General features: G+C 39.8%; 1 protein-coding gene across 2 annotated transcripts in view; it reads left to right on the top strand.

Annotated features, from left to right (window-relative positions):
• Window positions 1-27262, top strand: part of LOC127646513 (lipoma-preferred partner homolog) — a 308283-nt gene that overhangs the window by 271422 nt on the left and 9599 nt on the right. For both annotated transcript variants that reach the window (XM_052130234.1, XM_052130235.1), the window contains exon 8: window positions 3234-3403. In XM_052130234.1, the coding sequence (XP_051986194.1) occupies window positions 3234-3403 (170 nt within the window). The remainder of the gene's footprint in view (window positions 1-3233; window positions 3404-27262) is intronic.

Here is a 27262-nt window from a genome sequence, read left to right as displayed (position 1 = left end):
CTTAAGCGCATTATTTCCTGATACTGCTAATTAAACTGCTAGCATCATTAATTGGTTTGAAGATATCTTTGCATTGAGTTGGAGACATCTTAAGCCCAATTAAAGATAGCTCCAACTCAATTACAGATATCCAAATGCCGTGGCCCACAATATGCAATCAGGATCTTTTTTTGGTCCAATAGTAGATGCCCTATAACACAAAGATTGCGCTCTTTCCACTTCCAAAGTTTCCTTTTATCATGAAAAGATTGTATGCGTGTCAGTGTGCCAATGTGTTGTTTAATCCTATTCTTATCCCATTGGAGATATTATATGGAGCTGTTAGTGGAAGGGTGGGCTGAACAGAGCAGAGAGGTATGCTGGATTTTATTAGTGATTCATTTGAATGCATATGGTATTAGATCTGCTCTTTACTTTGAGTGATATATGTAAGTGTTTATCCTAGATTGTGTTCACATATATTTTAACATAGTCAGGAGGAGTGTATTGGGCTAGTTGACAGATGGTGGATGGTATTTGCGCCAACGGAGATGCATTGATTCATTCTCTTCACAAAGGGAAAAATCAGCTCACCAGAGTCTCTGTAAAGTGACTGCCCTTATTATGTGCCTTACATTTTTACAATTGTAGGGCAACCGATCACTTTGCCCTTTTTAAAAAGGGGGAAAAAATCCAAACACTTTAAAGGGGTGAATTCCCTGGAGATTGCATCAACCTAAGTTTAGAAGTGTTCCTCATATTCAATTTCTTTTGACATTGATTCGAAATTCTTTCATCCACCAGACTTGCAATTGGAGATCAGCTCTCAGTAGAGTAGATTAGTTTATCACTGGTTGTTCCACAAAGAAGGAGTTGGCTTAAAAGGGCCACGGGCACACTGTTTTTTTTTTTAAGATTATCTCTGATCCCGAGTGCTGTGTGTGTTAGTATGTTTTGTAGCTATAGCGTTTGTTCTGATCTTTGTTGGAAAATAGACACAGAAACCTTATGGTCAAGGTTTGGAGGAGGGCAAAGGGCAGATAACCCATATAACAACTAAGTCAAAAACCTTGCTTGAATAGCCATTCTTAATGAGAGTGGCTTTTATAATGCTTTGTATGAAAGTGACAGTGCTGTTTACATAATATGAATGATTTGATTAACTTTCACCTCTACAGTCTTTTTTCTATCTTGCTTATCACAAAGTGTTTATGTTGAAGTGTTTGTTATAAGTGAAACTTTATTTATATAGCACCTTGGAAAATAGTGTGACAACTGGAACACTGGAATTCTCTGCATTCATGTATACATTTTTCATCTGTATACACCTGGTTTGATCTTTAAGTTATAATAATGAACAAACACAATGTATTTGAACTAATAACTAACAAATTATTGTATTGTTCTTGAACCTATTGATTAAATCATTCAAACATTTACAGTGTAGGCTGGAAAAATTATGTGAACCCCTAGGCTGATGATTTGTAAAGCTTGTTGGAGCAATTGGAGTCGGGAGTTGGCAAAACTGGTATCCAATTTATGAGATTGGAGGTGTGGGTTAGATGTACTTTGACTTACAAAAACCACTAAAACATTTTGAGTTTGCTATTCACAAGAAGCATCTGCTGATGTGGACCATGCAAACAAAGAGATCTCAGAAGACCTACGATCAAGAATTGTTGCTTTGCATAAAGCTGGAAACAGTTACAAACTTATCTCAAAGAGCTTAGACATTTATCTGTCCACAGTTTAAAAAAAAATGTCTATAAATGGAGATGATTTGTACTGTGGCTACTCTCCCTAGAAGTGGTGGTTCAGCCAAGATGACTCAAACAGCACACAGCAGAATGCTCAATAAGGTATAAAAGAACCCTAGAATGACAGCTAAAGACTCGAATCATTGGAACAATTAACAATTCCGTTCATGAGTCTACTATTCGGAAAACATTAAACAGGCATGGTATCCATGGCAGGATACCACAAAGGAATCTGCTGCTTTCCAAAAAAAAACCATTGCTGCATGCCTGAAGTTTGACAAAGGCCACCTTGACATTCCACAACACTACTGGGAAAATGTTTTGTGGACTGATGAATCTAAGGTTGAATTGTTTGGGAACAACATGCAGAACTATGTATGGCATAAAAAGGGCACCACATATAGACATGAAAACATCATCCCAACGTTGAAGTACGGTGAAGAGAGCATCATGATTTGGGGCTGCTTCGTGCCTGGACTGCTTGCCATCATCGAGGGGAAACTTAATTGAAAAATTAAAGAAAAAAGATATGCTACAGCAGTGGTTCTCAAACCTGTCCTGGAGGCCCCTCAACACTACACATTTTGGATGTCTCCTCAATCAAACACACCTGATTCATCTCATCAGCGTATTAGTACAGACTCCAAGACTTAAATCAGGTGTGTCAGAAAAGGGTGACATGCAAAATGTACAGTGCTGTGGGGCCTCCAGGACCGGTTTGAGAACCACTGCCCTAAAGGATAATATCAGGGTGGCTGTGCGCCAGCTGAAGCTCAGTAGAAGTTGGGTGATGCAGCATGAAGATTACTCTAAGTAAACATTTAAGTAAATCAACTACAGAATGGTTTCAAGAAAAGAACTCCACCTTGTGGAGTGGCCCAGTCAGAGCCCAGACCTTAACCCAATAGAGATGCTGTGGAATGACCTCAAGAGAGCCATTCACTTCAAACATCCTAAGAATATGGCTGAGCTGAAGCAGTTCTTTAAGCAAGAATGGTCCAAAATTCCTTCTGAACACTGTGCAGGTCTAATTTGCAGCTACCGGAAATGCTTGGTTTGAGTTATTGCTGCCAAAGAAGGATGGACCAGTTATTAAACCCGAGGGTTCACTTACTTTTTACACAGCATTGCGAATGTTTATTGGTATGTGTTCATTAAATACATTAAATAGTTGAATTGTTTGTACTGTGTGTTGTTAGCTTATTGTGTTTGTCTATAATTGGGACTTTTGATGAAGATGAGATAACATTTTATGACCAGTTAATGCAGAAAACCAGCTAATTTCAAAGGGTTCACATATTTTTTCTTTCCACTGTATGAAGAATAAGAAAATTCTAAAATAAGAGAGTAAAATAAATAAACAGAATAAAATACAAAACAAAAAGAGATTTTAAAAAAAGTATAATTAAAATATATAATGATAAAACAAGTTTAGATTATGTAATTTGCAGTCAGCATCTGCATAATAATTCCAAATGCTGTATTTTTCCCCCACAGGTCGGTGTGCAAGCTGTGGAGAGAATGTGGTGGGTGAGGGGACAGGTTGTACTGCCATGGACCAGGTCTTTCATGTTGGCTGCTTCATCTGCATGACCTGTGGCTCCAAGCTCAGAGGGAAGCCTTTTTATGCTGTTGAAAAGAAAGCTTACTGTGAGCCCTGCTATATTGTGAGTGTAATCTACAATGCACACACTATAGCCTATGCATAGACTGTCACATTTATAAGGCCATCTGTCCATTCATCACCATCTGAGTGGTATTGAACTGAATGCAAACCTGTACACACCACCCCACACATCACACTACTACCCCTTTTCCACCCTCAAGGTGCCTGAGCCATTCCGTACATTTCCTTTTTAGAAAATAAATAATTTCCTTTTTTTCCAGGTGAATTCGCTCTACACCAGCTTCTTAAAAGTTGCTGGTGAAGAACCATGAACCACTAACGTCACATGCCAGGGGGCGGGATAATTTCCGCACCAAGTTAAAAAAACAAAAAACAATAACAAATTAGTTTTGGCATGATTGGCACAAAACATGTCCATTATAATCAATAAAGCGTTCACTATAAACGCCCAGATGCAGCGATGCGATGCACACTCAGTAGACTGTCATTCCGTTGTTATATTAGTATATACAATGTTAATCTTTTCAACTAAATTAATGACGAAAAGGTTTTATTGCCTAAGGCTTTTTTTTCTTTTTTTTAGAAATACTGTTGATGCAAATTTGACAAGAAAATATATATACTGCAAGATAATAACAATTCACTAACAATTAATTTTTTTATTAAAATCTAGAAATAATAATTTTTCAATGAATGTACATTTATTTTTGGTAATTTGCACATTATCATCAAATAAACTTTTTTATATTTTTGTCAGATGGAAAATGATATGCTATTTCAGTCATAGAATATTGTGTGTTAATTTAAAGTACATTTCAGTCAAAAGACAAAAATGATGACTAAAATAATAAAACTGCAAAATAACTATATCATATGTGAAATGATATCTATAGGTTGTAACCTCATCTGTTCTCGTCTACATACGATCATACTGTTAGTTTACTTGCCACTCTGGACATTTCTACACGCATATGGAAGAGGAAATACTTTTACGGCACTGGTTTGCATGCTTTTGAAGCTCTGGTTTCCTTGTCTTCATATGAAGCTTGTTTCACCTCTTATTAGCTCCATGTTCTGAAGACTTGTCTAAGATCTGCTTGGAGCATCTGGCTCTGAGTCTATGTAAAACCTGGATTTACTGTTACCAAAACTGTTCCTCTTTTCATAATCGTTCACCTATTCCTGTCTTTCTTCCCTGATGAGCTGCTTCACACTAGTTACCTCCGTAGTCAAATCCATAAGAGGCATACAAATTTGACAAACAGTGGCCTCGCATGCAACGGACTGAACATCACGTTCAACTCCCAACTTATTCATCTGATAAGCATTCACACGCGCAAATCACACTTGAAATGTTACACATGTATTAAAATCACATTCGAATGCCAGATTACTTTCCTTTGTAGATTGGAAACCAAATCAGGGCCTCCTTTCTCACCCACAATGCCCACCTTCTTTTTTTTGGGTGCTGTCGAAAACTTCCTCAGGCAAATGGTAAGAGAAAGGGAAATTATTGACAGTTTCAGTAAGACATGAAAATGTACATTTCTCTGTGGCGTAGAGGTTAGGATTTTCTTATAAAAAACATACAAACTTTTTCTGGCATGATTTCCCGCATCTGAGAGTTGTGCAACAGCTATATGTGCTGGTGTTGTCATTAGTACATTTGTATAATTTTTTTATTCTTGCTTTGCAAAGCAAAAATGGATACAGTGTATTAAAGCAATTTATTGGCATCCATGTCCTCATTAATCCCATTTTATGGGTTAGAGAAAGCTCCACAAACATATATTTAAGAAATACCAGCCACAAAGTGCTAAAGGCGTTGATGTCTCACATATGATGTCACAATTCTTTCCTCGCCTATACTACAACCACATATTTGGAAGGTCCGTCAATCAAATTAGTTCACACTCTGCTGCTAACGGCCAGACCTGACCTTCTCAGCCATGAAACTTAATAGAGAGCAAGATGAATGAAAGTGTCATTTATATAGCGCTTTTCTGAAACAACACTCAAAGCGCTTTGCATAGTTAACAGAGGACTCTCCTCAACCTCCACCAGTGTGCAGCATCCACCTGGATGATACGACAGCAGACATTGGTGGAGAGGAGAGGTTAGTGTGATAGAGCCAATTCAATAATGGGGATTATTAGGTGGCCATGATTGATAAGGGCCTATGGGACTAATTTGGCCAGGACACTGGGGTTACACCCCTACTCCTTTTTTGAGAAAAGAGTCCTGGGATTTTTAATGACCACAGAGAGACAGGACCTCTGTTTAATGTCTCATCCAAAGGATTGTGCCATTTTACAGTACAGTGTCCCCGTCACTACGTATACTGGGGCATTATGGCCCACACAGACTGCAGGGTGAGCACCCCCTGCTGGCCTCCCTTATACCTCTTCCAGCAGCAAACTTAGTTTTCCACAGGAGGTCTCCAATCCAAGTACTAACCAGGCTCAGCCCTGTTTACCTTCAGTGGGTAACTGGTCTTAAGGCAACAGGGTGATATGGCTGCTAACATCTGTTGGATATCCAGATATTGTACAAATATAACCAACTGATTCTATTAGAATCTGATTAATCTATCTATCTGATAAGAATCCACTATTGGATCACCTTTGAATTTCATGATATTTTATTTGATGTAGGTACCTTTCCTGAGCTGAAACAAGCACAACTGAAGAAAAGTCAATTTCTGTTTGACCAGCTGCTGTAGGAACAATCTTTACTATTATTCCAGGAAACATACTGAAACCTGGAGAATCTGTCAGGACCAAAATAAGCATTAGCACATCTTTCAAAGAAACCAGGCTGTTCCTCAAACTGCCTGTTATTTCATCATTGTTTCCCAATAAATTTGTGTTATTTCCATTTCCTCTGGTACATGTAGCCTAGTTCCATTTCTGTTGTGGTCACAGTGATTCCTTATTTCCCTTATAAGAAACCACTGTAATATTGAGCCAGCAGTTTGTTGAGTTATCTTCCCTTTTATGGAGACAATGCAAATTTCAAAGAAGCCAGAATATTGTTGATATTTCTGTAGGTTGGTTTTGCTTAACAAGTGGCCTAAACTATAATGCTAGCCAATTTTTCTGATGACGCTATTTTACAACTAACAAATGCACCTAAATGCACTAATTGCAATTAAAAAATTAAAGTGCAGCTGTCCCTTTATTATACTTATAATGTGGTATAAATATAATAATAAATATGTAGGTTCACTTTATCCTGTCTTTGATCACTTTTGAAGTGCTGATTTTTATTATTTTTTGTATTGAAAATGGTTTATTTTAGATATTTTGCAGCTCCTACTTAAAACTAGAGACGTATTGAATCTGTTGGCACAGAATTCCACAGAAAACTCCCATCATTTAAACACATCCGCAGCACCTTTGCATGTTTTTTAAGAAATAGTTATGTTTTCAGCAGCCATTAAGACTATAGTACTCTCAACTCTGACCACGTACATATTATATTGTTTTCTATTTCTGCATACTTTGGAAAACAATGACGTTTGGAAACTGAAAACGATTAGTGTGAACTTGGCCTGAGTTGAGAGTAATATAGTCTTAATGGCTGCTGAAAACATAAATATTTCTTAAAAAACTTGTTACTGTAGATCTATTTCGTAGAATTCAGCAGATTTTCCAGTGTAATCAGCACAGATTTCCATATGGGCCGTTTCATTTCCGTATGTAATGCTTAATTCATTATATACACTTTGGGCAATGATGATCTGTTTGCCTACATGACAGCCTCTGTTGTTTAATGGGTAGTTGATGGAAAATGCCAAGTTTTCCTCATTCTAACCTCTAGAGTGAACACTGAGATTTCACTGACTTTCTTGGTTGCCCACTGCTCAAGACAGGTTGGGCAAAAAAATCCTGGCATTTCCAGAAGCGTCACTGTAACAGTTTGTGGAAAGGAGAAAGCTGGGGCCAGCTTGACAAAACACGTAGACTCTTATTGTTGCATTTTCCGTCAAACACAATAACACATTGCTTCACACTACGTTATACTTTTTAGCTTCACCACACATAAACTCTGTTGTCTTTTCAGCTAAACACTACACACAGTCAGCTTTGTGCGTCTCTCTCTCCAGTCTGCCGCTGACTCCTCTCCTTAAATACTCTGCCACTGGAACGCAAGACCAGTGTGTCACACAGATGGACCTCATTAATCACTTGTCTTCCCGGCCTCGCTCTGCACAGACGCAGCTCTGCCCTGCCCTGTTCACCACAGTCACCAACCGCAAACCACCTTACTAACTCTTATAGCCTTTCAGCAAGCTATCATGTAAACTAGACAATTGTGCCTGGGGCACAGTGCCAGCATGGCGTCATTACAGAGCGCAGATTGAGACAGCCTCATCATTGAATATTCAAGGGAACAGAGGCAAATTGGAAAAAATACATCTTGCGATACATCTCTTTGTTGCTTATTTAAACACCATTGCGGTATAGAAGATTGGTTTTCTGACTGCTGCTGTTTTTTTGGATATTAAGGTCACTTGATGAGTGATCTTCTAACTATGTGCTGTCCTTGTGCACAATACACAATATACTGTGAGAGACACGGTTCTGTTGGGCTTTAAAGGAATAGTTCACCCAAAAATGAAAAATTCCTCATACCATTCCAAATCACATTCTGTCAGAATTTACTCAACCTCATGTCATTCCAAACCAGTATGACTTTCTTTCTTGTGCAGAACACAAAAGGAAAAATATTAATGAATATCCTGATTTGTCTATTCAAAAGAGATTGACTTTAAAGCTTAAAAGTACCCAAAAGCATCATAAAAGTAGTCCATGAGATCCGTGCATCATATTCCAGGTTTTCTGAAGATATACTATTTTAGTGAGGAAAAACTCTAAAATCCTAAAAGTCACTATCAACTGTATTTTGTATTGAAAAGATGGACAGGGATATTCATTAATAATTTTCTTTTTGTGTTCTGCATAAGAATGAAAATTGTACAGGTCTGGAACAACATAATGGGTGAGTAAATTAAAACAAAGGTTTCATTTTTGGGTGAACTATTCCTTTAAAAATATTAGAAATGGGCTACAAGTAACAGAACTTCAAAGCAGTGGATAAACTTTGTTCCAAGGAACAGTGTCAGACAATTATGTCTGTGTACTCTTTTAACAATTGCATCACTTGAACACTGTAGTATAAGTGACTGTAGCATAAGTGACTCCATCTCTTGAATCAGCCCCACTGATCAGCTCTCAGAATGATTGTGCTTCTGGAAGTTTTCCAACTTGGATCCATGTGCTAAAGAGGATAATTTAAGAACTTATTTATGCATTTCATCAGCATAAATGTTCTTCTGGAGCAAGATCAAAAGGATGGAAAAAATCTGAATTTCTTAATGAAAGTAATTTTTTTCTTTTCTCCTCATCCTCAGGGTCATACGCCTCTGTGCGATTAGAGAATGAACATGAGACTTTGGTCTCTATAGAGACATGGCAGTCCCCCAGTGAGCTAAGGGAAAACTTCTAATGAGGCCAGAAAGTCCATCTAGGAATCTTATAAGAACAGAGAATGCATGTTGTACATTATTTAGCAGTTTACTGTATTTATCTGCCTGTTCCTATTTTTTAAACCCAACTATGTGTACAAAAGCAGACCTCACAGATCATAACATTCATATTTTCATTGCCCTTATGTAAACATCTCATTTACGGCTCTGTGTGCCACAAGAGACATAAAATGAGAGAAAACCCAACATGTATCTAACGTCATTTATTTTCTAACAAGAGAAAGAAGCCATTCTCCTAAATTTTCTTTTCAAAGTCTCATTTTCTGGTCATCCCTTATTGAACTTCTGCATCTTAAATGGAGTCTAAATTCATAGTTTCTACTTATTAATATCTTAGGTTCATGACGGACAGTGTGTTATTCAGAGTGCTTATTGAATACATATGGATACAGTGGGAGAAACAAACTAAACAAAAATAAATAGTGTTTCTCTTTGTTTAGTAAAAGAAAAACTATATCAACCCTTCAAGACTCTTAAACTCTTATTATAATGTTTCATAATGCTGAACATTGTTTTTTTGTTTTTTTTGGAGTTCACCTACTCATTGTAGGATTAAAAATGTTGATTCATTTTTATTTAAAAAGTCATCTCTACTGTCTTCTCTCCTTACAGTATTTTAAGAGGAACAAATTTCATCTCTTATTCTGTGAAGAATCTATTACATTTCATTCAAATTTATTATGTACATATTTTATCTTTTTGTCTGATTTGTCTAATGTCAAGTCACTCTTTTGGTTGACTTATTGTTTCTTTCCTTGTGCAAAAATAACCAGTCCTTAGACATGCAGTCACATCACAGATGTTTTTGAGGCTGTATATGGTCTATTACTCTAGTTTGTTGATTTATTAATTAATTTATTGCTTTTTTTTGAAAGATGAATGAGGTGAAGTACTTTTCCATTTTCCTGGAACATAAGTTAAATGTCTAAGTTTAAGTGAGACAACAATAACTATAGCATGAATCAGTTTTAAAACCATAAAGATACTTTGCAATGGCTTTTTTATATGTATCACTTGACTCACATTTAATGTTTTCCCATCTTATACACACACATAAGCTTTAAGAAAAAAATTGTATATTATTTGCAAACCTACTATACAGAAAATGATGTTTAATATGACTTACTGTGGGGAATAAAGCCTATCCCACAGTGACATCCAGTAATGTTTCCTTAAGATATCATACAGGAAATATGAGACAATGCATTAAAATCTATTATTTTGCATATTCTTTGGAACAGCATTGATAGTATTAACATGTTTCCTCCTCTTACTGAGTTCTTACACAGAACTTTTGAACAGTGCAACTAAATATCATTCATTACTTTCAGTAACAGACAGGAAGGATTCTCTGTGATCTCACATCTGCTTTCTGCTTTCCCATCTTCGTATCACTCTTCTTATGTACTCTTACATCAGCAATGCATCTAACCCACAAAACACCATGGAAATAATCAGCCTATGTGAGCTGCAATTCCCTGGCTCCACCCATTACTGATTTATCATTACTTGTTTGAATGTGGTGCAATACAGATAAACATCACATCTCAAGTTCCTGCTCCCACATCTCTGCTGTTAATGTCCCTTTTTGCATGAAGTGGTCTCTAATCCTGTTAATGTTGAATCAGTGTTGGGACACTGTTGTTTTAGCTTCTTATGAAAATTGGTAAAGCAGCAGCTGTGGCGTACCTCTGGTACCTGTCCTCGGATCGTTTCCATTTTCAAATACCTAGTGTAATCCAAGCTTTATGTTGGTAATTGACATAAAATACTTTTGGTAAGTTGACATTCTGCAGTGTGGCATGTTGTACTTCACCAAAAACAAATTTTCGTTAAAGGACTGGGAATTCTGCCCAGGATTTCTGCTAATCCTGTTGGCAAATATTTTAAGTCAATTCATGTGCAAAAATTTCCAAGTTAAAAGTTTACCCACAGTTGAACACAGTCTCATTCTGCAATAACATTTCCAGAGCCACCAAATAATCATCCTGCCTCTTTAATCCCTTACTAATTCAGTCTGTGGGATGGCGATTTTGAACGTACAGTACAAACAGGGGTTTTGAGGCAAAGTTAATTGCCTCAGGTTTCTCTCTGGAGCAGTGTGATTAGTAGTATTACTTAAAGACAGAAGTTCCTGTAAATTGCAATGCCTTAAAACACTGTTAGGAAAGGGGCACTACTTTGGAGAGAACAGAAGTGTTACACCAGCGAATGGAAAAGTTGGTTGCTTGCCGTGGGCTGAGTTTTGTGTTTGTATGCAAATTAACAAATAAGGCCTCTCTCAGTGTAAAGCTTGTCAACTTCTGCAGTACATTTTTTAAACCTTAACCTATTCAGAGGTAGAGCTTGGGCTTTACTTCACTTGCTGTTGAGAATGACTTCACTCTTTGGGGTTCCAGAGGCCCCAATAATGTGCATCTAAAAATAATAATAATTTCAATAATAGTAATAGTAATTATCAGGCACGTAAAAAGTACTCAGAAATTATACTTAAGTAAAAGTTTGTACACAGAGGGAAAATTCAGTCCAGTTCAAAAGTCCAGGTATCTATCCAAGATTCTTTTAATAAGATCATCTGATCTAATCAAAACCCTGTTGACATATATTATTGAATATATCCCTCTGTTTTACAAAAACATATGCACACACTTTTCAGAAATGTAGCCGTTATCCATTAGTAATGTTATTTCTGTTTGGGTTCAATTTGACCCTATAAAAACTCATAGTAGAAAAATTTAATAAAAAAATCGAATTAATCAACTGGCAGGAGTGTATCTCTACAGTATTCAACGCCATCAGATAATCTTATGTTTTGAATATTATCTATTAAATACAATTTAATCAAGTTGTTTATAATCAGTTTTCATAAGAATAGGAAAAGTCATCAATTATCAATATTGTCTGATTCAACTCAATATTAAAGGACTAGTTCGCCCAAAAATGGGTTCATTATTCACTTACCCTGATGCTATCCCAGATGTTTATGACTGTCTTTCTTTAGCAGAACACCAATGAAGATTTTAAGAAGATAGAGCTCTGTCAGGTCCTTATAATAAAAGAACACGGGTGCCAGCATTTTGATGGTCCAAAAGTCACATTTAGACCACAATAAAGTAATCCACATGACTCCAGTCAATCAATGAATGTCTTCTGAAGTAAATTGACATGTTTATATAAAAAATTAATTGGTAATTAAAACGTTATTAACATTTAAAAAGTGATTCCTCCCAGCAGCTGACACGAACTGACACGTTGGTGAGTTCAAGCGAGAAATCGGAAGTGCTGCTTGGTTACAACAGATGAACGAATGTCACGCAAGAGTTTGGCCATTTGAAACATTTTAAACTGCACCAGAGCCCTGGATGGAAACACCGATTTAAAGTTAAAAACTTTTGAATTATTGACTTGTTTCTTACATATTGCTTCAGAAGACATTCTTTGATCAACTGGAATCGTTATGTATGGATAACTTTATTGCTGCCTAAATGTGACTTTTGGGCAGTCAAAGTGCTGGAACCCGTCTACTTCTATTATAAGGACCTGACAGAGCTCTATCTTCTAAAAATCTTAATTTGTGTTCTGCTAAAATAGACAGTCAAACACATCTGGGATGGCATCACGGTTAGTGAGTAATGAGAGAATTTTCATTTTTGGTGAACAATTCCTTTAAGGGTAACACTCCACGTGGTACATTTACTAGTCAGGTGAAACAATGAATATACTAATGCTACATTAATAATAATATAAATCGTTAGTAGAACAATCAACAGATCAAGACTAGGAAATTGTTTAATAGTCACACAGGTCAAATCTCTCCATAGGCTATGGACACACAGTGCAGTAGAATGCACAGCTAAATGTATGTGTCCTCTCTGAGTGAGTTTGTAGGATGAAGCACATTATCATAAATTATGAGCTTTGTAGAGAGCGCTAGTGGGGGGATTGCTGCAGCAGAGGCTGCTGCTGTGCTTGTGGATCTATCCCCAAGCGCAAGATCAGCTTTGACATGTGTTTACTCCTCTACATAAATATTTAGGAACACAAAAATTCTCTCTGGCTTAACTCTTTTGCTCAACTCTTTGGTCAAGTCCCCTGTGGGCCAGTGTATATGTCACAAACTGTTATACATATTTCTCAACTCAACAACCAGATTCCTTCTCTGGGCCTTCCTGCCTCTAATTTGAGCTCATCTAATGTTTCATGCTTTAATGCTGTTAACTGTATAGCTACAACTGAACTTATGGAGATGTGATGCAGAGTTGCAATGTGATACAGCAAATCAAATCTACAAATAAAAACGAACAGCTATAAAAATACAATGTGAAAATTGTGAATAAGTGCAAAAGTCTTAGTTTATGCATACAGCTTAAAAGATATTCATTTTCACCCAAATATAAAAATTCTGTCATAATTTACTTACCCTCATCTTGTTCCAAAACAGTATGACTTCTTTCTTTAAAGATTCTTTAAAGGTCCTAATGACGATTAAAAAAAAAAATTTCAGCATCACGTCACAAAGAAGTTTAGTTAAAATATACATTTTGAAAACCGAATGCATTCTTTTTTCCTTTCTTTTTCCTGAATAATACACCATTAAAATAAATCCGAATTTTGTTTTAAGAATCTAAATATAATGTTGTCATAATCTTAATATAAACTTTTTTTACTAGGCCTGTACGTTCTGTGTTACATACATAATAAAACATTTAAACTAAGATTATATACCTATGGAACATCCAAAACTAGAATAAATACATAAGTGAAAGTGCCTGCAGGAGCAATATTAATATATCTGTGACATTATGACGGGTCATCCCTCCTTCTTCCTGGGCTTCGGCACCAATGTATCAGGGTTCAATGGAAAGGAGGTGGCAGGTACTAGACGAAGCATCAAAGTAATGTTTTTAATAAACTTAATCACAAAGACACACAAACATAAACGCATACTGGGCAGCTGCCTGTAGCTCTCTCACTCCCAAACTGCTGCATCTCATTGCACTTATCCCTTTCCTCAGCTGATAGCCTTCCTCCTTAAAAAATAAAATTTGCATCATTAACTAACCCTCCTTGATCTAAATTAGTGTGTCTTTTTTCATCCATGTAACACAAGATTGAGGGATGAGAGGATTGTAAAAGCACATAAAAGCCCCATACATGTTGTCCATATCAATTGTGCGCCACAGTTCAAGTCTCCTGAAGCCATTTGATATTGTTGTGTGAAGAATAGACCAAAATGTAAGCGTTATTCACCTCTTCATTCATTCAAATCTGGCATTCGCATGAGAACATCAAATTCGATGTTAGAACGTCAACGAGATTTGAGAAGAGGGTGGTCTTCCGCACCCCCTTACAATGCGGGGCGCACCCCACACTTTGAGAACCACTAGGATAGTACCTCATTTTAAAAGATAGTTAATACGACTTGGGCATAATCTTCCCAATATTCCAATATATCCTTCTGAAGGTATATGATCTTTTGGTGTTTTGGTGAGAAACAACTTAAAATTGTATACATTTTATAGTGAAAAGTGCACGTTCATGAGCGCTATGAGAGAAATGCGTTATTTTTGTTTCTAACTTTTTGTTCTGTCAGAATTTTTGGGTGAACTTTAAAGGAATAGTCCTCCCAAAAATTTTAATTCTGTCATAATTTACTCACCCTCATGTTCAAGTCAAGTCAAGTGGTTTTTATTGTCGTTTCAACCATATACAGTTAGTACAGTACACAGCAAAACGAGACAACGTTCCTCCAGGACCATGGTGCTACATAAAAACAACAAAGGACCAACACAGGACCACATGAGACAACACAACGAAATAAAATACCTATATAAAAAAAAAACCTACATATACCTATATAAAGTGCACGTGCAAACATGTGCAAAAAGTACAGGACAGTACAACAAATTACTGACAATGAACAGGACAATAGACAGTGCAGCACCGACCAGTACTCAGTAGTGCAAAAAGATGACAGTTTCTAAAAATGTAAACATAACATACTATGAGATAATGTTCTATGCACATAGCAGTTATTGAGGTAGCAGACAGTTATAAAGTGACAGTAATTAAAGTGCAACTCAGGACACGTGTGTGTCAAACCAGTCTCTGAGTATTGAGGAGTCTGATGGCTTGGGGAAGAAGCTGTTACACAGTCTGGCCGTGAGGGCCCGAATGCTTCGGTACCTCTTGCCAGGCGGGAGGAGGGTAAAGAGTTTGTGTGAGGCGTGTGTGGGGTCAGTCCACAATGCTGGTTGCTTTGTGGATACAGTGTTTTTTGTAAATGTCTTTGATGGAGGGAAGAGAGACCCCAATGATCTTCTCAGCTGTCCTCACTATCCTCTGCAGGGCTTTGTGGTCCGAAACGGTGCAAGTCCCAAACCAGGCAGTGATGCAGCTGCTCAGGATGCTCTCAATAGTCCCTCTATAGAATGTAGTGAGGATGGGGGTTGGGAGATGTGCTTTCCTCAGCCTTCGAAGAAAGTAGAGACGCTGCTGGGCTTTCTTGGTGATAGAGCTGGTGTTGAGGGACCAGGTGAGGTTCTCCGCCAAGTGAACACCAAGGAATTTGGTGCTTTTGACGATCTCCACAGAGCAGCCGTCGATGTTCAGCGGAGTGTGTTCACCTTGTGCTCTCCTAAAGTCAACAACCATCTCTTTTGTTTTGTCGACATTCAGGGACAGGTTGTTGGCTCTACACCAGTTCGTCAGCCGCTGCACCTCCTCTCTGTATGCTGACTCGTTGTTCTTGCTGATGAGACCCACCACGGTCGTGTCATCGGCGAACTTGATGATGTGATTCGAGCTGTGCATTGCTGCACAGTCGTGAGTCAGCAGAGTGAACAGCAGTGGACTGAGCACACAGCCCTAGGGGGCCCCAGTGCTCAGTGTGGTGGTGGTGGAGATGCTGTTCCCGATCCGGACTGACTGAGGTCTCCCAGTCAGGAAGTCCAGGATCCAGTTGCAGAGGGAGGTGTCCAGGCCCAGCAGGTTCAGCTTTCCAATCAGGTGCTGGGGAATGATTGTGTTGAATGCTGAGCTGAAATCTATGAACAGCATTCGAACATATGAGTCCTTATTGTCTAGGTGGGTGAGGGCCAGATGGAGGGTTGTGGTGATGGCATCGTCCGTTGAACGGTTTGAACGATACGCAAACTGCAGTGGGTCTAGTGAGGGGGGCAGCTGGGTCTTAATCTGCCTCATGACGAGCCTCTCGAAGCACGTTATTTCAAAAGGAGATGTTAGGCAGAATATCACCCTCAGTCTAGAGGTCAACCGATTGTAGGTTTTGCCAACACCGATAACAAAGGTGGGAAAACAGGCCTATAGCCGTTTAATCGGGCGATAGTGTTTAAAATGTATACTATGAATGAAAACGTTTCACTCAATGTAAAATAGTGCTGAGCTTTAATAAGTATCACTTTCAATTCTGATACTTTATTAAATGTAAAGTTAGTTTTAAAGTTAAACTTTTTTACTATTGGCCCGATTAATTGGTAAATCTGATATATCGGACGACCTCTACCTTAGTCATCTTTCACTTTTGTTGTGTGGGAAAAACATGTAATGAAAGTGATTGGTGACTGAGGCTTAAATTTAGCTTAACATCTCCTTTTGTATTCCATAGAAGATAGAAAATGGTTTGGTCAAGTAAATGACAACATTTTGAGGTTAACTTTTCCTTTAATATGAGAAATATGAGATCTCATAAAATTTACCAATTTGTAGGTTAAGCAGATCACTTTTAAACCTTATATACTGGAGCTTATCTGTACTTGTTAAATAAACAATAAAAATGTTACAGCTCTAATACATTAGTTCCTAATCCTAATTCATCAAGAGAGGGAATGGCCACCCTGCTGTTCTGCTACAAGTGGCACATGCCATTTTGTTTCTTGTAACTTGCCCACTGCTGATCAGCTCAACAAGGCTAATGGTTAAGACAGCTTTCATTTGTGAGATAGCCCTGTTCTTTTGATGCAGGCGAACTGCAGGGCTGAATGGCATTAAGGTTAATAATTTGAGTAAGGTGCTATGTTTGTGGCACCCTGCAGATCTCTTCTCTGTCTAAACTGCTCTCTTCCTGCCAGGCAGTTTGCATTACTGCTGTCAGAACACTTAATTGCCTGGAGCACTTAATTAATTGGAGATCATCATTTCTGGTAATCGTGCATGTTTAACGTGGTTCCCCTTCCCAGTCTTTTCTCCTGGACTTTTACTGCATGATTATTCAGATCCAGACATTTTGCTGCATGGAGGCTGGTTTAAATTAATGGCCAGGTCCCTATGGCCTGCTTCATTACTGCCTGATTTACTGCACACTCATTGAAAATACTGGAAGAAATGACATCACCATTATGAGACTGCAAATTCTAGAGAATAATGATTTTTTTTCATTATTTACAAACAAATTTGATAAGATACATCTTTTGCTCAGATCTTTGAGAAAAGGTCAATGAAAATCGGTGTGTGGAATTTGAATGCCAAGTTGCCGCACATGGAAGAGGCGCAGTGGTAGGTCCCACAACAAAAGGTAGGCCAATGCAATACATTTTTTCAATAAGAGCTCAAAGCACTTACCTTGCTCTGCGAAACCAGCATAGGGCAGGTTATCAACTGAGGAGGAGGGGCCTTCCTTGAGACTTGTCACATCCGGCTGGTCGTTGGTGTGGCGTCGCCGGGCACACAAAGGCGGGGAAGACATATTCACTGGGCAATGGCTGCGGGTGCTCGGTGTCCAGCGGCCATGACAACGGCGGCTGTGGACACCGATTATTTGACACAAGGAGTGAGGAAGATCTCTTTGTCTTAGGCGCTTAGGAGCCTTCTGGGTCCTCGTGCCGGCCTGGGAGATGGGGGGCTTCAGCTTCCTGCGGGGGGCTCTACACCGAGGCCGAGAACTGGGCTTGGCTGGAGTGGAACCGCCTGGGCTTTCGCAGCAGGGGGACGACCTCGGTACGCAGAAGGGATGCGGGACCTTGAGCCACGCTGGGGCAAGATTTGCTGGATGGTCTCCATCTGCTATTTCACTGCCGGGAACTGCTGGGCGAAGTCCTCAATGGTGTTGCCGAAACGTCCAATCAGTGTCTTGTTGGCGTCCCTCATCTCGACAAGATTCAGCCACAGGTGCTGCTCCTTGACCACTAAGGTGGACATCGCCTGTTTGAGTGCACGCGCCGTGAGCTTCGTCACCCGGAAAGGGGAGGTCAGTTACCGAGATCAGCTCCTGCAGCACATCGGGATCAGGACTTCCCATGTGCAGTTCTTTTAGTGCCTTGGCCTGGTGTACCTGCAAGAGGGCCATGGCATGCAGGGCGTAGGTGGCCTATCCAGCAGCACTGTAGGCTTTGTTCGGGAGGGATGATGCCCTGGAGGGGAGCACCGAATGATCCCACCAGGTGGCACCGTTCTGCGGGCACAGGTGCATCACAACTGCCTTATCCACCTGAGGTACCTCCGTGTATCCATGGGCCGCTCCGCGTTGAGGGTAGTGAGAGCAGACCAATCCGAGAGCGGCATGCAAATTCCAGTCATCTTTTCTCAAAGATCAGGGCTGTCAAGATCAACCCCTAGTGACACAACGTTGAGTGAATGACAGAAGGGGAACATCTGTTACAGTGAACTACTTACAATGGAAGTGAAATTGGGCCAATTTTTGGAAGCTTATAGTTTAATAAAAGCACTTACATGAATTATTTTGTTAAAACTCGTATATTATTTGATCTAGTTGTTTAAATCGTTGCTTTTAGCGGACTGCTAAATAACCAGGATTACGGAGTTTAGTCTACGCCATCACATTGTCATGGCAATGGGTTGTAAAATTGGCTTTAACTTACACAAAAGGTTAGTAAGCAATTTTATTACACTAAACATCATGTTTACATGCTTATTGTTTATATCTTGTTACTATACTTTTAAAATAGTGAGTATTTTAAGGATTATGGATTGGCCCCATTCACTTCCATTGTAAATGCCTCATTGATTTTAGCTTCTTTAAAAGAAAAGAAGGGACGAGTAATCAACATTATGTCACAAATGCTGTAGATTGAGCTTAACTTGTATTGAACCCGAAATATTATTTTAAGATTTCAAGGCTTTTTTTTTTGCGATACTTAATCATTTGTGGACCTGCGTGCTGATGGTTATGAGGTGTTTGCTTGAGTAAATCTGTTTGTTTAGATTGTTAACCACATTAGCCATGTTCCAGGCTGTGCTGAGATATTTTCCGGGGGTGACCCAGTGAGGGGGCATTTTGCCTTGTGCAGCCAAGTCTTCTGGTAATGGACATCCTCTGATGCCCTCACCCCACCAGGCAGACACAGTGCCATCCAGCTGGGCCAACAACCATGTCCTTCAATGTTCTGGAGGAAAGTGATGTCACACCAGGGTGTAGGAAATGTTCACCCTTTCAAAAACAAAGCTCCTCACTAACAATTACATACACACAATAAAGTTCAAGAATGGTTTATTGACTAAAGCTAAAAAACTGTTTTACTTATACAAGACTTTACTGTGGCTTTAATCATCAGTGGGGTAATTCTTTACAAGAATTACATGTGCACTAATGTTCATAAAGTTAGTCGACACATAATATGCCCATGAGCTTTATTTTCTTCTTTTTTGCTTTATTTTTACATTTTTAACCTGTTGAAAAGGTACTGTACTGATACATTTTGTCCCCAGATGAACACAACATATAAATGTATCTTTAAAGGTACACAACAGTTTTTAGAAGTAAAACAATGTAGTCTCTCAATTAATATTAGGTCCACAAATAAATTCATACTAATTATAAATGGTTTAGGAACATTCTGTTTAAAAAAGTTTTAGATGGAGTAAAACATGTTACACTGCAGGTCTTTGAACTTTCTTGTATATTCTGTCTGCCCATATGATTTCAAGTGAAATTGCATCCCACCTTGCCTTCATCCCAAACTGATAGATGAAAATGAGAAGGAAACAGGCAGAAACTTGTTCACACTAGCACCTTTCTGGAGCTGCACCTCTGTATAGCCCTTGCACTGGTGTGGCTTGCATGCGTCTTAAAAGCATTAGTGCTGCCCACGCTTTGCTCCTCACTGAAGTACACAGGGCGATGAAGGCATTCCTCAAAAGAGAGACCCAATTAGATAGCACTTGGATGAGTCGCCTTGCAACATACTTCCTTAGACTGTTGTCATTGTGTGGGTGGGTGTGTGTGTACCTACCCTGTTGAAATGACCAGCATTACTGGTCACAAGCATATGTTGGGTTGGGATGCTGGTATGTCCCTACAGTACCTGTCTCCTTAACCAGCAAGCCTCTCATGGACATCTGCTTGAGCAGAAAAACCTTACTGGTTGACCAGCATTGTTTGGCACAGCAAACCAGTACCAAACCCGCTTGAAATTCTTGCAGGTCTTTCCAGCAGGATATGTTGTGCATGCATATATGAAGCTGGTTTCAGCACTACAGGCATAACAAGGCAGAACACATTAGCGTATGAAGCCTGATTTCGTAGCTTGCCTCTTTCAGTCAAGCTTGCATCGCTTCCTTCCAGAAAATAATCTGACCCCAAGCTGACCTGACAGAGTGTTTGCTCTGTTATATTATGGGTCTTGAGCCATATTATAACATAGTGGCTATGTTCTGTTGCTGAGCTGAGTTTAAAGGGGCAGTCTCACTAAACTTTGAGCATGCTAAATTATTTCTGATACCACCGTGGCTAGGATATGATGTCAAGCATGAGGGCTTATGGTTTTAATTAATAATAAATCAAATAATATAGCAAATAATATTATATTCAAAATAATGTATCCAGAGTCAATAACACTAACGTACACAACACAAACACACACAACAATAATCAAATAATGAGGAAAGGCCTCTTACAAAACCCAGATGGGACTTGTGACCAAAATAAAGTACTTTACGTCCTTTGGAAGGCCAAATTTAATTAGCACAGAAGCACTATCACCTAAAAGCCAACCACGTGATACATGGCACTGATGAGGGACCACTGCAGCTTGCTAGCATGTTGGAGGTCTCCCATAGAATACCTGTCGACGTGTCGATCGATGTTTTCGCCAGCACTGGGGCTCAAGCATGGGTCACTAGTGTGCAAGAGTTGCAGTGTTATCCTTTGAGCTACTGGAGGCACTTTGGTTCTTGGACCCAAATGCAGACACAAGGCTGGATTCACAAATCAGTCTTGGAAATTCCAACACTTCAACAAGTAATAATCTACATGGAGAGGCACAAAAAATAAGGGAGAAATTCCAAAGTTCCTGAAGTCAAAAAATCTAAAAAGTATAAGAACATAGAGGCATATAGCACAGGGAAAAAACTGAGGCTGGCTTACTTCAAGAGAAGACTGAGCAAATAACAACTGAAAAGACTGGGTTTAAATACAGATGACAAAACTAGGCATAGGTGAACTAGGTCAGTAATCAAACAGAGGGAAGAGAGTTCAAAAGGTTCATTGCTCCAGGTAGTGGCCAACCGGAGAATTGTCAGGAGTCTCACAGGACCCCCCTCTTCTACGAACGTCTCTTGACGTTCCTCTTGGGACGGTCAGGGTGGCGATGGTGAAACTCCTGGACTAGTTCAGGGTCCAGTATGTCCCGAGCTGGAACCTAGGACCATTCCTCTGGTCCATATCCCTCCCAATCCACGAGGTATTGGAGCCCTCCACGAACCTGGCGAGAGTCTAACAGAAGATGGACCATAAACACAGGTTGGTCCCCAACAATACGGGGAGCAGGGGGGGTTTGGGTGCTGGCAGCAGGGGGCTGGTGACAACCCTCTTGAGTTGTGACACATGGAAGGTTGGGTGGACCCTCATGGTTGGAGGAAGTTGTAGCCTGTATGCCACTGGATTAACTCTCCGCAGGACCTTGAAAGGTCCAATGTAGCGAGGGGCCAGCTTGTTGGATTCCACCTGCAATGGAAGATCTCGTGTGGATAGCCAAACCCTCTGTCCCGGGTGAAACAGTGGAGCTCGTCTGCATCGTTTGTTGGCCTGATGTTGTTGACAACATGAGGCAGGTCTAACTTGGTGAAAATTGTCGCTTCCTGAAGCACTCAAAAGCAGAAGTCATTAGGGGAAGTGGGTATCGGTTCCTAACAGTAACCTTATTCAGTCCACGGTAGTCTATGCAAGGACGGGGCCCACCATCCTTCTTCTCGACAAAAAAAGAAGCCTGCTCCAGCAGGTGAGGAGGAAGGGCGTATGAACCCCAGAGTGGACGTCCATCAAGAGCAGTGACATTCACAGGAGGGTCAATGGTGGCCAAAGGGATCTTGAGTCGAGAGGCTAGGTTAGCATCCAAGAAGTTTCCAGTGGCCCCGGAGTCCACGAAGGCCTTCAAAAATTGTTTACCCCATCCCCAAGAAAGTGATATGTTGAAGAGGACTCCAGTTGCCCCAGACTCAGGAGTAGTTGCTTGACCCGTCACAGTCCTCCCTTCCCTGGACGGGCCTTGTCCTTTCCCATCAGTGCTGGGCAGGAAGATCTGAAGTGTCCAGGTTCCCCACAATAGAGACAGCACCTCTCCTTAATTCCTTGGTCACATTCTGACTGAGAGAGATGGGTACGCCCCATCTGCATGGGCTCCTCCAGAGCAGAAGTTAAACTTGAGGAAAGGTCAGTGGATGCTGAACTCAGTGGAACCCGAACTTCAAATGGTGGGTAAGGGGTGGAGTGACGTTCCCTCCTTCTCTCCCTAAGTCGGTTATCTATCCATATAGACAAATCAATCAGTGTCTCCAGATCTGCCACAGCCTCTCTGGAGACTAGCTCATCCTTGATCGTGCCTGAGAGACCATGCTGAAAGGCTGCTATTAGGGCTTCCATATTCCACTTGCTCTCTGCAGCTGAAGTATGGAAAGTTATGGCATACTCAGAGACACTTGGTGGAGTTGTAAGAGTTGCTTAGCCGCTTCATCTCCACAGATTGGGTGATCGAACACCTTTTGCATTTCCTCAATGAAAATCTGGTAGCTAGAACATGGGGATGTTTGCTGCTGCCAGATTGCTGTGGCCCAAGATAAGGCCTTCCCAGTCAGCAGGGTGATGAGGTAAGCAATCTTAGATCTGTCTGAGGGGAAGGTGACTGGCTGCAGCTCAAAGGTCAAGGAGCACTGAGTACGAAATCCCTGGCACTCTCCAGCCTTGCCATCATAGCGTTGAGGACCTGGAAGACGAGGCTCAGGACCAGCAGAGGGTGGAGGTGAGGCAGGAGTGGTCAGTGGCGTTTGAGACAGCACCAGAGAACCCGGGTTGAAAGATTGGCTGGTAAGACTCAATGTGCGAAGAATTTGGACAAGCAGTTGCTCATGTCTCCCAACCGCAGCTTCTTGTCTAGTCAGGACATGTCCGTGCCTTTCCATGGTGGATTGTTGACTGGTCACAGCTGCCATGAGGTGTTGAAATTCAGATGGGGGTGTCCTGTGGTGGCTGTTGCAAGCATATCCGGGTCTGCTGGGTCCATGCTTTGGCTCAGTCTTGCTGTTATTGAGGTGCCCGAGTCGAGGCTCGAGCCTGGGTCATTAGCGTGCAAGGGTTGCAGTCTTATCCCCTGATACAGGTCTTCTACTGTTGTAGCCCATCCACCATAAGTTTCGACGTGTTCCTTTTCTGCTCACTACAATTGTACGGATTGGTTAATTGTACCTTAGCCTTTCTGTCAGTTCTAACCAGTTTTGCCATTATCCTTTGACCTCTCTCATTAAGAAGGCATTTCCATCTGCAGAACTGCCACTCACTGGATGTTTTTTGTTGGGTTTTAATTTGGCACCATTCTGATTAAACATTCTGTTGTGTGTGTGAAAATCCCAGGAGATCAACAGTTACAGAAATACGCAAACCAGCCCATCTGGCACCAACAATCATACCACACTCAAAATCATTGAGATCACATTTTTTTCAGATTCTGTTAGTTGATGTGAACATTAACTGAAGCTCCTGACCCATATCTGCAAGATTTTATGCATTGAACAGCTGCCAAACGTTTGGCTGATTAGATAATCGGTTGAATCAGTAACTTTGTGTGTATGTGTATATATATATATATATATATATATATATATATATATATATATATATATATATACACACTCACCTAAAGGATTATTAGGAACACCATACTAATACTGTGTTTGACCCCTTTCAGCCTTCAGAACTGCCTTAATTCTACGTGGCATTGATTCAACAAGGTGCTGAAAGCATTCTTTAGAAATGTTGGCCCATATTGATAGGATAGCGTCTTGCAGTTGATGGAGATTTGTGGGATGCACATCCAGGGCACGAGCTCCTGTTCCACCACATCCCAAAGATGCTCTATTGGGTTGAGATCTGGTGACTGTGGGGGCCATTTTAGTACAGTGAACTCATTGTCATGTTCAAGAAACCAATTTGAAATGATTCGAGCTTTGTAACATGGTGCATTTTCCTGCTGGAAGTAGCCATCAGAGGATGGGTACATGGTGGCCATAAAGGGATGGACATGGTCAGAAACAATGCTCAGGTAGGCCGTGGCATTTATGCCCAATTGGCACTAAGGGGCCTAAAGTGTGCCAAGAAAACATCCCCCACACCATTACACCACCACCACCAGCCTGCACAGTGGTAACAAGGCATGATGGATCCATGTTCTCATTCTGTTATGCCAAATTCTGACTGTACCATCTGAATGTCTCAACAGAAATTGAGACTCATCAGACTAGGCAACATTTTTCCAGTCTTCAACGGTCCAATTTTGGTGAGCTCTTGCAAATTGTAGCCTCTTTTTCCTATTTGTAGTGGAGATGAGTGGTACCCGGTGGGGACTTCTGCTGTTGTAGCCCATCCGCCTCAAGGTTGTGCGTGCTGTGGCTTCACAAATGCTTTGCTGCATACCTCGGTTGTAACGAGTGGTTATTTCAGGCAAAGTTGCTCTTCTATCAGCTTGAATCAGTCGGCCCATTCTCCTCTGACCTCTAGCATCAACAAGGCATTTTCGCCCACAGGACTGCCGCATACTGGATGTTTTTCCCTTTTCACACCATTCTTTGTAAACCCTAGAAATGGTTGTGCGTGAAAATCCCAGTAACTGAGCAGATTGTGAAATAGTCAGACCGGCCCGTCTGGCACCAACAACCATGCCACGCTCAAAATTGCTTAAATCACCTTTCTTTCCCATTCTGACATTCAGTTTGGAGTTCAGGAGATTGTCTTGACCAGGACCACACCCCTAAATGTATTGAAGCAACTGCCATGTGATTGGTTGATTAGATAATTGCATTAATGAGAAATTGAACAGGTGTTCCTAATAATCCTTTAGGTGAGTGTGTATATATATATATATATATATATATATATATATATATATATATATATATATATATATATATATACATTATCTCACAAAAGTGTCATTTCTTCAGTGTTGTCACATGAAAAGATATAATCAAAAATTTACAAAAATTTGAGCGGTGTATTCACTTTTGTGAGATACTGTGTATATATATATATATATATATATATATATAGCCACAACATTAAAACCACTTGCCTAATATTTTGTAGGTCCAACTCATGCGGCCAAAAGAGCGCCAACCCGCATCTCAGAATAGCATTCTTTGTCTGTTCGAACCATTCTGTAATCAAAGCCTTTTTGGATTTACAAATATTTACAGTAGATATGAGAAGGATTCTTTTGGCTTTAAAGGTAAAATATGTTGACAGACTGACATTGAAGGGTATACTGATGTTTAATATTCTGTGCAAAAATAATCCATGCCACCAAGTTGAGAATCATGCAAAATTGATACAGCCTCCTATCAAAGAAGTCATTCAGTAACTTTAAAGTGTTTTGCTTAAATACACATTGCACATTGTGAATTGGCAGTTGATGGTTACAGTTTACTGAGAGCGGAAATTTGATTTCAGTCTAATCTTATTTCCTCACTTGTCTCTTTCCCTTTCGCATATTCACATTTCCTTACTTTCACCCTCTGTCTTCTGTCTTTCTTTCCATCCTATCTCATACAGTCTAGTTTTAGTGGTTTACTTTTACTGTATATTTATTCATTTAGAAGATGTTTTTAATCTAAGCAATTTACAAATGAGTAAAAAACAAAAACAGGCGATTCTTCATAAAGGAGATTTTAACAAGTATTAGCAGTAGTGCAATACAGAATATCGAAAGTAAACAAGAATAGTACAAACAGAACTGTAGATAAAAGTTGCTAATGCTAATATAAAGTGTCTTTAAGAAAGTGCCTTTATTTATGGTTATGAATTAGTTAAGTGTTTTCGGAAGAGGAGTATCTTCAGCTGTTTTTTGAAAGTTATACCTTTAAGAGAGTGCTGATCTAGAGGCGGCTCTGAACACAAGCAACAGAGCCTTGAATTTGATAGAGGCAGCTACAGGTAGACAGTGGGGTGACATGAAGAGGACTGTGTCATGGTCCCTAATTGGATGGGGAAAGAACAGACACATGTTCTTGATACATTTTTGTGCCACTAGTATCACCAAACAGAATTTCAAATGTTATGACCAACATAAACAAACAATGAACAGATTTTTGGTTTTTATAAATTTACATCAACCAAGATTAATAAATGCTGTTGAAAATATTATTCATTGTTTGTTCATGATACCTAATGCATTTCCTAAATAACAAATAAAACCTTATTGTAAAGTTGCTATTCATTCAACTTATCATTCATCTGACTATTTAGGCATTTAGTGATATGAAATTAAATGCTGATTTTGTAACATTTTTAGAAATGCAACTTTTATGGATGCCTTTATCTATACAGTTACTATTAACTCTTCTTTGTACACTATTGGGCCAGCACTTTTAGAAGTTGTCTTGCAAAGGCAATGTGCGTTCTGTTTAGAGTTTAGCAACACCAGGCCCACAAGCAGAAGAGTGCCTGGAAGAGCGAAAGAGAGAGTGTCAGTGTCAGGAAATTAAAAAAGCAACTAGGGAGTGAAGAGGCTACAATTGAATTAAATGCACTTCACTCACCCCTTCATTCAGAAAGACGCTGTCTGACCTAAATTCATTTTACCTCATCTGCCTAGACGTTTGTTTAGCCTTTCGGGCAAACACTTAGAGAAATGTATGAAGCAAAAAAAGAAGCAGAAGAATTTGTGAATATATCACATTCTGAAAGTGTTAACTGAGGGCATGAGTAGACGTCTAGTGCCCTCTAGTGGATCTCTCAACCCTCTTTCTTCCAGCTGTGAAGCCATTACTGGAGCACAGATTTTCCTTAATCATCTTTGAAAGTTATAAATCCACTGTAAATTAAAACTGCTTTGACGTCAACATAAAAGCTGCAGCAAGAATCAGAAAAGCCAAGGTGGTGAAGAGAGG

The sequence above is a fragment of the Xyrauchen texanus genome, chromosome 7, assembly GCF_025860055.1.
Source record: "Xyrauchen texanus isolate HMW12.3.18 chromosome 7, RBS_HiC_50CHRs, whole genome shotgun sequence".
In the NCBI taxonomy this organism is placed as follows: domain Eukaryota; kingdom Metazoa; phylum Chordata; class Actinopteri; order Cypriniformes; family Catostomidae; genus Xyrauchen; species Xyrauchen texanus.
The sequence above is the reverse complement of the archived record's forward strand: the minus strand, read 5'-3'. Positions and strand labels throughout refer to the sequence as shown.